The sequence below is a fragment of the Solea solea genome, chromosome 7 (genome assembly GCF_958295425.1).
Source record: "Solea solea chromosome 7, fSolSol10.1, whole genome shotgun sequence".
Taxonomy (NCBI): domain Eukaryota; kingdom Metazoa; phylum Chordata; class Actinopteri; order Pleuronectiformes; family Soleidae; genus Solea; species Solea solea.
Window position 1 is genome coordinate 15300647 of NC_081140.1, and position 13944 is coordinate 15314590.

At 40.0% G+C, this 13944-nt stretch overlaps 2 protein-coding genes across 2 annotated transcripts; both read right to left on the minus strand.

Annotated features, from left to right (window-relative positions):
* Positions 1 to 668: 668 nt before the first annotated feature.
* si:dkey-202g17.3 (4F2 cell-surface antigen heavy chain) lies at positions 669 to 6917 on the minus strand. The gene is made up of 9 exons (XM_058633711.1): positions 6731 to 6917; positions 4700 to 5072; positions 2632 to 2796; positions 2479 to 2546; positions 2309 to 2386; positions 2176 to 2234; positions 1900 to 2095; positions 1302 to 1409; positions 669 to 1184 (listed from the first exon to the last, which is right to left on the minus strand). Exons 2-9 carry the CDS (start codon positions 5061 to 5063, stop codon positions 774 to 776), a joined length of 1449 nt encoding a protein of 482 aa, XP_058489694.1. The 5' UTR covers positions 5064 to 5072; positions 6731 to 6917; the 3' UTR covers positions 669 to 773.
* A 1014-nt stretch (positions 6918 to 7931) lies between these two features.
* Positions 7932 to 13601, minus strand: ppm1na (protein phosphatase, Mg2+/Mn2+ dependent, 1Na (putative)). The gene is made up of 6 exons (XM_058633712.1): positions 13193 to 13601; positions 11249 to 11820; positions 9496 to 9613; positions 9265 to 9379; positions 9089 to 9152; positions 7932 to 8104 (listed from the first exon to the last, which is right to left on the minus strand). Exons 1-6 carry the CDS (start codon positions 13599 to 13601, stop codon positions 8072 to 8074), a joined length of 1311 nt encoding a protein of 436 aa, XP_058489695.1. The 3' UTR covers positions 7932 to 8071.
* Between the last annotated feature and the right edge of the window lie 343 nt (positions 13602 to 13944).

Below are 13944 nucleotides of genomic sequence, written 5' to 3' on the forward strand. Positions count from 1 at the left end.
GATTTATTTATATATATATATATATATATATATATATATATATATATATATATATATACACATACACAGTATACTAATTAAAAATGTACTACTTAGTCTTTAAGTCAAGTCATTATGCAGCCAGCATTTAGTTTAATGTTGCAGTATTGGTGTGCCTTGATTTATTTATTTAAATATTGACATTATTGTTATAAATGAGGGATGCTGACAGTCAGAGCACTGCAGCACCACTGTGTGGTTAAAAAAAAGCAGATGTGTGTGAGGTCACAACACAAACAGTACAGTGGCCTAAAGAATTCCATTAAATGATATAAAATAATGATAAGTATACAAATATCAGCAAAATCACTGCTTTGATATTAAAGAATTGTCGTCTCTTATTTTAATTTTAATTTAGTCTTAGTTCAGATCACTTTTAAGCTGCGCTTACTCCATTTTACACATTGTCACCACAAACTATTATCCCATCTTGTCAACATAAAGCACAACCTTTAAGGACCGCAAATCTTAGAATGTAGAAAGTGCTGATTAAAAGTATAATCTTCCATTTGTTTTTACCCTTTTAAGTTCTTCCAATTGTTCTCCACACGTTATTGAAAGTATTTAACGTTTCCTTAAATGACAAAAACAACCTTCACAACAGCAAATAATACCACTCACAGACGACGCAAATTTATTATTTTATTTTCAATGATGTAAACAGGGAGCAATCTTTTTTTTTTTCTCTTTTTTAAATTGTGCTGAATGTGGGCTTCTGTAAACAAACAGAAGCTCTACGAGTAGCTTCCCCCCTCAAACAGTTTGATGACAATGGCTTCGTGGGGCTTCAACACCAGTGTGTACAACGACGTCGAGCCCAGGCGGTCTAATCCTGAGCTGGTCACAAACACTCCAGCCTCAGGTAAACTCGGGGCCCAGGCCGGATCCAGAGCGTGAGGCTCAGACCCGACGTTGAGCAGGACGAGGAAGTGGACACAGCCCCACGAGCGGAGAAAGGCCAGGACTGTGGGAGATGATGGCGAGGAAACAGTGGAGTTTGAGGAGGAGGAGGAGGAAGAGTTGGTGGAGGAGGTGTTGAAAGGGAGGAAGGTGAAGCTGCCGTACATTAGAGCTTCTTCTCTGGCTCTGGAGTGACTGAGGGAGGTGAAAAGAGTGACAGCTGAGCGCCTCTCTTTCCCCTTATCCTGAGGGAGGAAGTGTAGAGTGAGTGAGAGGCAGTATATTAAATATTTAAATAAGTTTTAATCTTATAAAATGTTTAATGTGGTTAATGCAGTTCATGCAGTCTTTTCCTGTCTAACCTGTGTTTGGTCGAGGTCTTCATCATATTGGAGTGCAGGCGATCCTGGCAGAGTCATCGTCAACACCAGGAGTAACCTCTTCAAGTCATGAGACACTTCACCTCCAGCCTAGAGAAGATTCATTATTTCAAACTACGACCATAGAGACGAGCAGCTGATCAGCAGAAGACTGCCTCGTGGTAGGTGGAGTTTCTTGTACATTTTTAAATGGCTATGTGGCATGTTTTTTTTTTTTATTTTAGGCTTAGATTCAGAAAACTGTACATCAGGTATGTCTTTATTTCTAACTTAAATGTGTCATGTAGAACCAAAGCATGTCCATGATCAGTATTTAAATGTAACAAAGCAAAGTTTGGCTGCGGGTTGTGTTTTTACCTTGTAAGCTGAGCTGCTGTTAAACTGCACTGTATTTAACTCCATTGTTTAACTTTCATTATTGATTTTAAAAGGGTGGATAACAAACCAAACATAACAAAAATTAGTACACAACTGAAACAGAGAGCAACACTGTTGATCTGTTATGAGGCTACATTTGTTTTACCTAGGTTTGCTTTAACAGTCAGTGGAGTAAATCGTATTGTAAATGCACACGTCTTACTGTCCAGCTTGGCCATATCTTTTCATCTTTTGTTTGCAGGTGCGTCTCTATAGCGTCAGCCACTTCCTGTGCTGAGAGGGGATGATGTGAAGACGGAAGAATTGGCCTCATAACCACATCCACCAGTGTCCTGTTGATTTGGTCGGAGTTGTTCAGAGGCAGCAAGACGTGTTGAGTTTGTTTGACCACCACAATCCTAAAAAGACAGACAAATTGCATGCAAATTAACACTTAATTTAAGAATAGAATGAACACACAGTTCATCCATATCTTCACCTTTCTTCATCCTCCTGGCCGTCAAACTCCACTAAGACATCTCTCCATTCCAGCAGAGTCTGAAATGTAAACATTTGACTGAAGATGCTGCTGAAAAGAAAATTCAAAACATACATTTGTCTTTTTATTTCACCTTTTCTGAATATGCTGCATCGGTATCACATATCGCAAAACCTGCCACACCTTGCTCCAACCAGAACCGCAGTGAGCGCTTTGAGAGGGAGAGAAAAAGTGACATTTTAAATCCAGCGTGACTGAGAATTCAGTGTGAAAAGTAAAGTGAGCAGAGAGTACTTTTCCCACCTGTTCTGTGTCTGAGACATGCGATCCATTTAGATCCAGACCACAGAAGTCCAGCATCACTTTGAGACCTGTAAAGACCAGTGACACATTCACACCAAAGATCATTTGTTATTTAATTAAGCGGGGTGAAAAAGTCGACAGTCATTTACTCACCGGCTTTGTTACTCTCTGTGAGCAGATGCTGGATCTGAGGCAGCGTCCCCGAGCTTTGAGCAGCCATGGTGAGGTTTGAAGCAGAAACCTCTTTACTGAACAGGCCCTGCAGGATTAGAGTCCCAATACCCAGGGACCTGAGGTAGGGAAGCTGCTCACACAGCACTTTTGACAGATTAAAACATTACCAAGTTAGTGATAATTACTATACTGTTCATTTTCCTTCACTCTGTACAGTCAGTCATCTCTGAACATTTGAAAACCTTCTATTGTTCTGTTTTATATTATATGAAGTTATAAAAAAATTTATGAGTTGGATAAAACTCTTACTCTAAACTCTTATATTCAATCAAATAAATTCAACTATTTTTTACATTGAATTTGGATTGCGGATGTGCGTCAGTGCATGTTTTTGTCAATTTGTATTTGCCCTAAAAGGAATTATAAAACAATGCTGTATACTGTACTGCAAATAGCAAACCTCTGGGATTATGTATTATTCAACAATGTTTTTCTTTAACTTTGAAGAAAAGTTTTTGGCTCTATCCGACCACCTGAAGCACACTCCAAGTTTGTCTATAGCACATGCCAGACAATCTCCTGCTAACATCATCAGTGAGTGGAAAACCGTTTTCCGACACGGACACCAGCAAATGTCCAGACCCAATTTTCATGTTGGAAAATGGCTTCCATCTACAGCAGAAACAACTACAGTACTTTGTCACAAGACAAAAAAGTGACCAAATGGACACAACAGGCAAGAGCAATGGCCTGTTTTTTTCTGGACACATCTACACTGAGCCAAAATGAAATGAAAACAATAGTAGCTCTTTGTGGCCTTTGCACAATTTCACAGCAGGCGGTTCGCCTTTACATACTTGGGCCAAATCTACTAAGAAGTGGATCATAGTGGTCTTTGTCCATACAATCTCGAGCTCCTCTGTCATTTGGTGAGTTGGTGGAGGATAGGATGCATGCAGACATGGAGACGCTTTATTCTGTTTCTTTAAACTGTACGGAATATGCAGTGCTGGTCATCTTTAAAGCTATAGCGTCTAACTTTTAAATGCCAAATGCCCTGGGATTACACAATGCTGATTAGGCCATGATCAGCTCCACATGACTCTGTTTCTCATTATACCATTGTTTTATTCTCATGTCTATGGTGACACAGAGGGGTGCGGTTTTCATCAGGCAGAGGCGTACAGTGACAGCTTCACTTCTCTACAATCTACAATTTTATGAAACTTCTATGAGTAATGTAATGAAATACAGAAGTGAACATCGAAAGAGAACTGTTGTCCTTTCAGAAAGCCCTGCAGTCTCTTCTGAGGTGTGGACTAAGTCTGAGAATGTAGCTGCAGAGTTTTGGCAACATAAGTTACACCGTGGAGCTTTAATAATGGCAGCCATCACAGGACAGAAATCCTAAACCACCTTGTTTAAAAGTGGCCATCTTCTGTATAAACTATTAATGCATCACATGTGGCCCCCTAATAAATGTCATGTGGCCTGCCAAGTTGTGAGTCATTTAATATTTGCACCATAAATATGTTTACATGCTTAATTATTGAAAGTTCCATATGAAAACAACCACTATTTTTTAAAATTATGTGAAATGGGTTAGTTTCCAGTACCGGAAGTGACGTCCTGAGGGCCATAGTACACAGGCCCAAGGACAGCTGAACAATAAAGCCGTCGACGTCTATGAAATATAGCCTTTACCGCGATTTTTTTTTCACTTGTTATATAAAAATACCCAGTCATCTTGGCCCTAACTTCACTTCTTCTCCATGCCTAACCCTAAACCCCAGGTTGCGCTTTTCCCCTAAATTTGATATACCGTCTCTTCTTCCACGTTACGTCACTTCCGGTACTGACACCACAGCCATCCGTGACCTCTCTCTGACCTTCCCTCGGCTGATTCTGGCAGAAAGTCATTCATGTATGTTGTTTACTTTAGTTACTGTTAACCAGGAAACTGTAGTCATTTAGACATTCTGAAGCTATATTTTGGTTAAATTAATTGATTTCAAAAATGGACGCGCCTCTGCTGTTCAATGCTCACCGTTTAAACCATGTGGAGCCTCCATGTAAGGCGCGGGCTGCAGCTCGTAGAACACAGTTTTTTGCCACCACTTGAGTGGTATCACCACAGGTCTGGGGCTCATGACTATGATGGCGATGGCGGTGGCGAGCATGGCCACCCAGGCGAGCCAGAACAACAGCACCAGGTAACAGCGCACCCTCCTCCATAGCGGACCCCCCGCCGCGGCCTCCAGCTCCTCCTTGCTCAGCGGCAGCCATCGTTGTTCCGGCTCCGGTTCAGGCTCCGGGATGAGTAGCGGGGCAGTCTCGATGCCGCCCACACTGGCCGACAGCCCGGGGCCAGGCGCGCTGCCGTAGCCATTGTCTCCTGCGTTCAGCGGCATCCTGTGTGTCTGCAGGTGAGGTGAGACACAGTCAAACATTTGTTCATTCAAGTTCAAACGTGCAAGGCTGGAGTTGTTGCACTTGTTTGCATACCGGTCTGTGAGTCTCCTCAGCGTGATCCATGCCAACTACAGAAAGTTTGAGACAAACACACCTATGTGTACACACACAGGTGTTGACCAGCTGATTTAAATGACCTGCCTTGACCTCAGGTCAGGTGAGACGTTTGTAACAAATGCTTCTCAGCTTAGAGAGTTCAGGTTTCTATTATAGATTTCTATGGTAGCGTGATTATGAGGAGAAATAACCAAAGAAATCCTGCAAGGCCTGTCAAGACCAAAAGTCTTAACAGAAAATTACTTTGGTAGAAGTTGAAGGCACCTTTTTATAATATTACTTAAGTAAAAGCCTTAAAGTATATGACATTTACTTTACTTAAGTATCCACATCGGGTATAAAATGTACTTAGGTTTTAGAAGTAAAAGTATTAAAAAAGTGTGTAATTAGGATTGAACCAGTGCTAGGGTGAGTTGTCTTTTAACTGGAAGGTTGTGAGTTAAATTCTGGGCCTAGCTAGTCTATATGTGTCCTTGAGCAAGACACTTAACCCCATGTTGAAGTGTGTGAATGGGTGAAAACTATAGTGCTCTATATAAATACAGTGCATTAACAACTCTTCTTCTGATTTAATTTGGTAGTAACAACTAACAAAGACAGTTAGAGGAAATGTAGTGAAGTAAAAGTTGCTAGAAATATAAATAAAGTGAAGTACAGACATGTGGATTTTGTACTTAAGTACTGTAACAAAGTATTTGTACTTAGTTATATTATAACACTGGGTACCCAGTGGGTTATTTTGCTTAAAACAGACTGATGGGATTTTTAAATAAATAATAATAAGTCATCCATTCATTAATTTGCTTTCAGACATGTGCAATTTAAAAGAAACACATTCACCTAACTATGCCAGCTGTAACATAAAACATTTGGCACTAAATGATCCCCTAATGCAGTGTTTCTCGTTCTGGGTCCTTGGGGACTCATGTCCTGTATGTTGTAGACATTTCCCTGCTCTAACACACCTGATTCAAATGTGTCAGTTCATCGTCAAGTTCTGCAAAAGCCTGATTATCTAAACCATGCAAAGCACCCTAGATTGAGAATAATTGCACTAATATATCACTACAGTACTGATGATCACATTATTTAATGGGTAGATAGTTTCAGTGAGGCAATATTACTAAACCACATGTCATGTACACATTATTTATTTTGTGTGTTTTCACTTTCCTTCTATTGAATAATGAATGATTACTTTAATTATGCCATGGATCACATGGATGCTATTCTCTTAAAGTGGCTTTAGTGTGGATTTTAGATAATAAGTAATACTTTTATTACTAAATTTCTAAAACACTGTTCCAATAGATAGTAATGCCAAAGTGCACCCACGACAGTAAAACAAAGATATATCTGTCTGTTAGTTGAGGGGCTTCTGACACCCACTGACTAATCAACAGCTCTTATGTGGTTGATAGCTTCCAGATCAGCGTCAAACCAATATCTCTGAATGTAATACAGAAAATCTCCAAAATGAGGTACCACACTACCACTCATTCTCTGTGATGCTGATCTAATAACCCCAAAGACAAACTCTCAAACTCACCTTTTCCTTGTCTTCTCCTCGTCCTTTTTCCTTCTTTTCTAATTGACTTCACCCAAAAGTGTAAGTGTCCCCACACCACGCAGCTCTGCTGGTTGTAGTTAGAATAGTTGATCTGAGTGAGGATGTGAGGATGTGAGGACGACACTGTCCAATAAAAGGTCTGCTCAGTCAATTAATACAGAGGTGCTGGGCCTCACCACACCCATGCAACACATTCTGAAGAACCCATGACTGGAAATGAGAGCTGCTACCCCCCCACCCCCCACTCCCCCAAGCCAAGCCCTCTAATATGGTATTTTTCACTTTCTAGAAATGTTTTGACATCATAGTGTAGTGTAGCTGAACAAGACAGAGGAAAAGTAAGGTGTTATTACATTTGCATTAGTCGTATTTTTGTTGGTCTGGCTTTATGCTGAATGCTGTGTTCTATTTTGAATGAAACACAATTGTTTGACCATACAGTGATAAAATCAGACTTTGATAAGATGTTGTAGAAAATCAGCTGAATGGAGAGCTTATATGTATATATACTATAAAGGCTTATCATTGATATTAATGTTTTGCCTCAGATTTGTGAAATGGTTCTCTGTTTTAATTAATGTTTTTAATTTTTGTCCATAAGACAAATTTCAAATTTCATTCAGGAGCAAAATGTAATATTTTCTGATCTGACATCTGGCTGTAGTGGTTTTGTGATGAAAACAACTTGTAAAATCAGCAGATAAACTGATGAATCCCTCAAAATAAGTGGATCTGAATGTCACAAAATGTTTTAATCAACATTATTAGAACAAGCTGTCAGGAGAATGTTTAAATCATCATCACACATCCACTCTAAAGTGCATGATTAATGAGGTATTTGTGCTAATTCCTGGAAATAACTTATTTTTCCCTCAGTTTACCCCCCTGATATGCTCCCTTATTTCTTTCTCCAGCTCCCTCTACATTCTTCCTCCTTGTGTGTCTCTGCGTGTGGCTTTTTTCGCTTATGGCATTGGCATACATTGATGTTCCTACTATAACACAGTGTCGCTGTTGATGTCACCTTTGCTCCTTGGTGGCATCGTGCAAACTCATTAGTTTACTGCGTTCCATCACGAGACTCTGACACGTGCAGTTCACGTGTGGAGCCTGTACTTCTTTGTCAACACCGATGTAGAACATGTCCACCAATGTCTGTCCAAGATTATCAGATACAATACAAGGTTTCTTTTTTTATTGAAATTTCATTGTAATTGACCAGAAAGCAAATACTCTGACTATTGTACATACTTATCTAAAGTTTACACTTAAATGCTATCTTAACTGGTCTCCAACTGGTCTGTTTCCATGGTTACAGTTTTAGTTAGAGTCTTCCTCCGATCCTTCGATGTCCTGAAATTTCATTGAAATCAAACATTTACTATCATCAAAGCCACACCACTTCCTCCATAACTTATACATTTAAATTTACATTTCTATAAATAAATTGTAGTTGCTTTGCTTTGTCCTTAACCCTTTAACACCAAGCATATGGAGACGACAAATTTGCACGAGCACACTTTGCATTATCGTAATTACGCACTGGTTCATGCTATCGGAAATACCCCAACGGTTTCTGAAAGGTGAGAAGTTGCACGTCAAAGCCACATATGGTTATTACAGTAAATTCTCTGGTGATGTTGCAGGAAACCAGCAAATCAGTGTCTTTGTCACCAGAGAGTAAAGAGTTGTGAAAGCACCTGTACATTTTTTGGACATTGAGACAAAACCTCGAACGTATACTATTATTATACTGTTAAAATTTCAGACTTAACACGCAAAATCTGGTGTTTGTGTTACATTACATTACATGTCATTTAGCAGACGCTTTTATCCAAAGCGACTTACAATGGAATCAAGTACAATTTAGCCAGGGGTGGAATCGAACTTGCGACCATGATGTCTTTGGTACACAAGGTAGGGTCTTAACCACTGAGCCACTCCACCCCCACCTACAGTGGGTTTTTTTTTAACTTTCTTCATTTTAAATTGTTAATACACTATTTTAACATGCAGTAAATTGTAAATAACTGCCAGATATTCAAAGATATTCTGGAAAAATGGACAAAAGCACTTACTCACAGGATATTTTATGGTTAAAATAAGCTTAGAAGGTCCAGACAGACCTTTTGAGGTTTAAGTGTTAAAGGGTAAATAGACACTTGAAACAGCTTGAAATATTTAAGAAATGTTTTTTTTTCAAAGTATGATTATGGCTGCAACATTAAAAGCGAAACTGCAAATCTTCACGCAGTCAGAAACTGGAAACTAATTTATCACATTTGCTTGCAATTACCTATAACAAATACATTATTATTGTTAATATTATCATCTCACCATAGGCACCTGAGTTTTCACTGTTGTGATGTATTTCTGATATGCAGAAAGGATACAGTCTCGCCTGCAGAGAGAGAAACAGTGGCAGCTCGTATTAAAAACGTGAAAACCCCAAATATTTTCCACTGTTGCTGAACATAACTTCAGTGTTTGCTGAGTTACTTGTTGACACTCACTTGCTGGTGATACCTCCTCCTGGTGGAAGTGCTGGCATCTCTTCTGCAGCCAGAAATTTGATGACATAAAGAAGGTCAGGGTCCTCATCTCTGGACCTTATCATATGGATAATTTCTGTGAAGGGAGATGTGTAGAGCAATAATTATTTTAATTATGAATTAGGGATGATGACTACATTTGCCCTTTTCTTGCTGCTGAGGGTTGAAGTTAACCTTTCTGCAGCAGATTACCTTCCACTTTCATGTCAATCTGCTGCTCCAGTGCGGCTTCCTGCTGCAGTGCCTCCTGTGACACCTGGGGGGCGCCAGGGAAGCAGATGATGATTATACTGATGTTGTCCAAGCTCCCCTGAGGGGGGAGACAAAGCAGAGGATAATCAGTCCTACAGCTCTCATAGAAAGTGTACATATAAAAGTACAAATATTACTTTAGTACACTTCATTATACTTCATTATACAGCTGTTGTCACTGGCAACTAGTGATAAAAAGTGATTCAATGATGTATTATGTACGTAAACTGAGTTGAGCATTACATTAACTGCATCCAAACAGGAATCATTTTAAAATACACAGAAATTGTACTCTAAACTTTACACACTGTTGCTGGTACCTGCTGGTACTGATAGTTTTACTTTATTAAATGATCGGAATATTTTTTGTACCATGTGTAATCACAGAAAATATACCTGCACTCGGGGAAAAAAATAGCAGGGGGAAAGTATGTGCTATATTTTATGGAGCTATACTGTGGGTTATTTTATGTGTGGATTATCATCTGCAGTGTATGTATAAAATTATATTAAATATAATTGCAGCTAATTATTTATATAGGTTCATAAGTTTACCTGTGAAATAGAACGCCACACAGATGAAGTTAAATCTGGTTAATGTTAATGATTACTACAAGTAATTGTACTTTTAAAACACAACAGCTATTTTAGGTTGAAATAAATTGCACCTCATAACAGTCAGCACAACCCCACTGCCTGTGTCTGCAATTACTCATTTATTACCTGTATCATTCCTGTATGCTTAGTTTTAACAATGGCTTTGGCAAGTGGATTAAAAGTCCAATAAACCTTTTGCAAGAAAGCTACTTGCGGTGACTGTGTGCGTCAAGGGAATTATTCTGTATCTGAGCTGGTGTGTGTGTGTGTGTGTGTTGAGCTCACATTCAGCCCTAATCCATGTGTAGCTGTACTTTCCTGCTATCCCATGTCCTGGCTATTTATAGACAGATCGTTCGTAACAAGCATTAAAAAGAGAGGATAAATACACCTGCATAACAACATCACAAAGACTGATCCCAGTCTGTGGTTCCTCCTGAGTGTAAAGGTGTTCATTTATAAATCCACCTGCTTGTGGGGCATTATTTTGTTTTAAATATTTCAGGACATTTATTCTTTTCTCTTTTTTTACCCGTGGAACACCGAGCATTTCAGCTGCTCTTTTCTATTACTATGTTAAAACGTACAGTATATACAGAGGCTACAAGAATATAGTCTTATATCCCTTTCTTCAGCACAACCTAGACAATCTGATGAAACTTTTTTTTTCATTTTCACTAACTGTACAAAGACACATGAGCAAAAAGTACTACATTTTAAAATCAGATTGAATTTGTGAAATTTGGAAGAAAGAAACACACTAGCCAAGTTAACGTCCTCAAATCTCTCGCTTTGCTTGACCAACATTTAAAAAAAAAAACATTTGGATTATAGATATTTTGAAGATCAAAATTGTTGCCAATTTAATGGATTGATCAACTTTGTTGGTACTGAAAACCGTCATGTTTCATAAGTGGATTTTTAGACCGTGGCTTGGTTGAGGAAAACTCTTGTATGGCTGCTCCTGGACAACATTTAATATTTAAGTATGGCATTTAAGAAACTCAAAGAAAATCAAACTCATTACTTTCTTTACCATCTTGACATGCTCGAATATTTGTATGGTATCCCATATGTAATATCAGTGACCTCTCACCTTATAGAGGCAGAGGTCAATAACTTGGGTACAAATCTCTCTCAGGTCATCGCACACCCTCAGACGGCTGCGCACAAAGGCACACAACTCCTCATTGCCGATGGCATCCCATACACCGTCACACGCGAGAATCAGGAACTCATCCTCAGTTGTCCTCTCCAGTTCATACACCTCTGGTTCCGGTGACACCAGCTGCTCCGTCTGTGGCCTCCAGTCCACCTCCTTGAAGTCAAAGTCCCCCAGTGCTCTGGAAACAGCCAGCGAGCCATTGACTCTCTGCAGGGTCACTGAGCCCCCGGCGTTCTGGATGCGCTCCTTCTCTCTGGGGTTGAACGGCTTGTGGTCCTCTGTGTAGAAGACCACTTGGCCGTTACGGCAGAGCAAAGTGCGGGAGTCCCCACAGTTGATAAAGTAAACGAAACGTGGTGAAATCAGGACTGCCGCTGCAGTGGTGCCACTCCTGTCCCAATTGTCCTGGCGAGCCAGTTTGTGCATGTGGCAGTCAATGTCCAGGAAGCCCTGACGGATTCCCTCCTTCACCTCCACAGGGTCTTTGCTCGCTTTAACTGCACCTGTTTGGAAACATTCTGCTCTTAGTTTCACCGCTGTTTTGTTTAATTTAGTGGCAACTTCATTTAACTAGACAGCAACTACAACAAGACTGCAGACAGAAGACATCTGTGTTATTAGTAGGGCTATATAATTATTGGAAATTTTATCAAAATCGCAATATGGCCTTCTGCAGGAGGTGCAATATTTGGTAAAGCCAAAATATCATTTTAGATTAAATATGGTCCTGACCTACACATCATATTCTACAGACTGAAGAAAAATCAAAATCACAAAAATCGTGAATCAGTAATCTCCCTAAATAGGTTTTTCAATGTAAATAATAAATTGAATTCCCCCTATTTTGACTCGTATCACAAAAAATTATTGCAATTAGATATTAATTCAAAATTGTACAGCCCTATAGTTGTTGTGTTAACTCTGTAGCTCAATGCAACAATATCATATGTGCTGTATTATGTTGTTTAACCTTTATTAATCTAAGAAGAAAAAACACAGAAGTGTTATGGTGTCATAATGAACAACTCTAACAACAGTTTATTAAGCTAGCAGGGCTCATGATCTGAACTTGGCCTTTAAATTCATATGACATGAAATATATAGTTAACTTTTGCAACGCTTGTGATATAAATGGCCAGCTTAGGCTCCCATAGCAGAAACAACCCTTGCCTTTACCTCCATCTCACACTCAAAGCATTGTTTGCCAGAGCAGGAAGCTGATAGCTATGCTAATTGGCTAGCCTGTCCAGAGAACATGGAGCTATTTGTATGTAAAACACCTCGACAGACAAAATGGAGTCAAAACAGTCACTATCACTGCCCTTGTGTTTAATACAGTGATTCCCAACCCTGGTCCATAGGGAACACTGCCCTGCATGTTTTAGATGTTGTGCCGCTTCAACACACCTGATTTACATGAACAGATCGTTATCAGGCTTTTGCAGAGCTTGATAACGAGCTGACCATTTGAATCAGGTGTGTTGGAGCAGAGCAGTGTTCCCTGAGGACCAGGGTTGGGAAACACTGGTCTAATACATGAGAGAAAACAGATTGGATTAGAACATCCTCTGACAATACCAGACACATTTTCATTTATTGTCCTCCATTATATCCTTTAAATTGTTAGGCTAGTGCAGTTGGCGTTAAATTTGATTAGTTCCAAGTGATATTTAAAGGTTATTTCAGTGTCAAGTTTAAAACCTGACCTCTCCGTTTGTCAGATTTCATTAATCTGCTCTTAATCTACCACTGTCCAAGACTTCTTCCTAAAGTCAATATATATACATTGTGCACTTCTATATTATATGTGTACAATGCCTGTATACATTAATCTTGAATAATTACATTCACATTAGTAGTCACAGTGTTGTGTACCTGTTGCCATGATGTGGTCCAGCAGGTGTTTTGAGCAGTACTGTGCCACTGTGATCCCTGCATGTCCATCAAAAACAGCAAAGTATCCCCACTCTGCCAGCTCCCCCCTTAGCTGTGGCATACAGGTGTGTGCGTCCTCCATCTGAGCCCTCCAGCCCTGCATGCTCGCCACAGCGTAGTTCAGCCCCAGCTGAGACCCCCCCTCTGACACGTGCTTCTCCAAGATGGGATGGTCCAGGTATGGACTTGGCATCAGGTCTTCTTCATCCAAACTGTCCTCCTCTCCAGGCCCTGCAGCGTCCTTGGTCCCCCCTTTGAAAAAGAAGGTGACCATCTTCTCGGTCTCTTTGACCAGCTGTCGGAGGAAGGAGGGCACCTCCACATTGCTCGCCCGCCTGGCCGTCCTCATCACTCCACGGAACCTGTGTTCAAGCTTCCTGCTCGACCTGGCAGCAGCCCGTCTCTTCCTTGTGCCTCTCCTCCGGCTTTGTGTTTTTCTCAGCAGGTCCAGCGCAGCAGTTTTGATGCGTCACTCCAAGCAGGTAAAAAAAACAACAACAAAAACTTTAAGTGAGAAGTATCCTGTTAGAGAAAAAAAATGTTTATAATGATCAAAGCCATTTTTCCATCACTGAGATTATTTTATTTCTCTGACAATGACAGATGTCTTTCTTTCTCTCGTCTCTCTGTTTGTGTGTCCGTCCCATTCTCTGCTGTAAGCCGTCAGTAACTGTCCTGTGCTTCTATTAGCC

Coding starts and splice junctions, on each gene's coding strand:
- si:dkey-202g17.3 (XM_058633711.1), bottom strand. CDS start 5,063: ATGCCGCTGAACGCAGGAGACAATGGCTACGGCAGCGCGCCTGGCCCC. Junction 2,387..2,478: donor ATGTCTCAGACACAGAACAG/GTGGGAAAAGTA, acceptor TCCCTCTCAAAG/CGCTCACTGCGGTTCTGGTT. Junction 1,185..1,301: donor AAGACCTCGACCAAACACAG/GTTAGACAGGAA, acceptor TTCCTCCCTCAG/GATAAGGGGAAAGAGAGGCG.
- ppm1na (XM_058633712.1), bottom strand. CDS start 13,601: ATGAGGACGGCCAGGCGGGCGAGCAATGTGGAGGTGCCCTCCTTCCTC. Junction 9,380..9,495: donor GATTGACATGAAAGTGGAAG/GTAATCTGCTGC, acceptor CTCCCTTCACAG/AAATTATCCATATGATAAGG. Junction 9,153..9,264: donor GGAGGAGGTATCACCAGCAA/GTGAGTGTCAAC, acceptor CTCTCTCTGCAG/GCGAGACTGTATCCTTTCTG.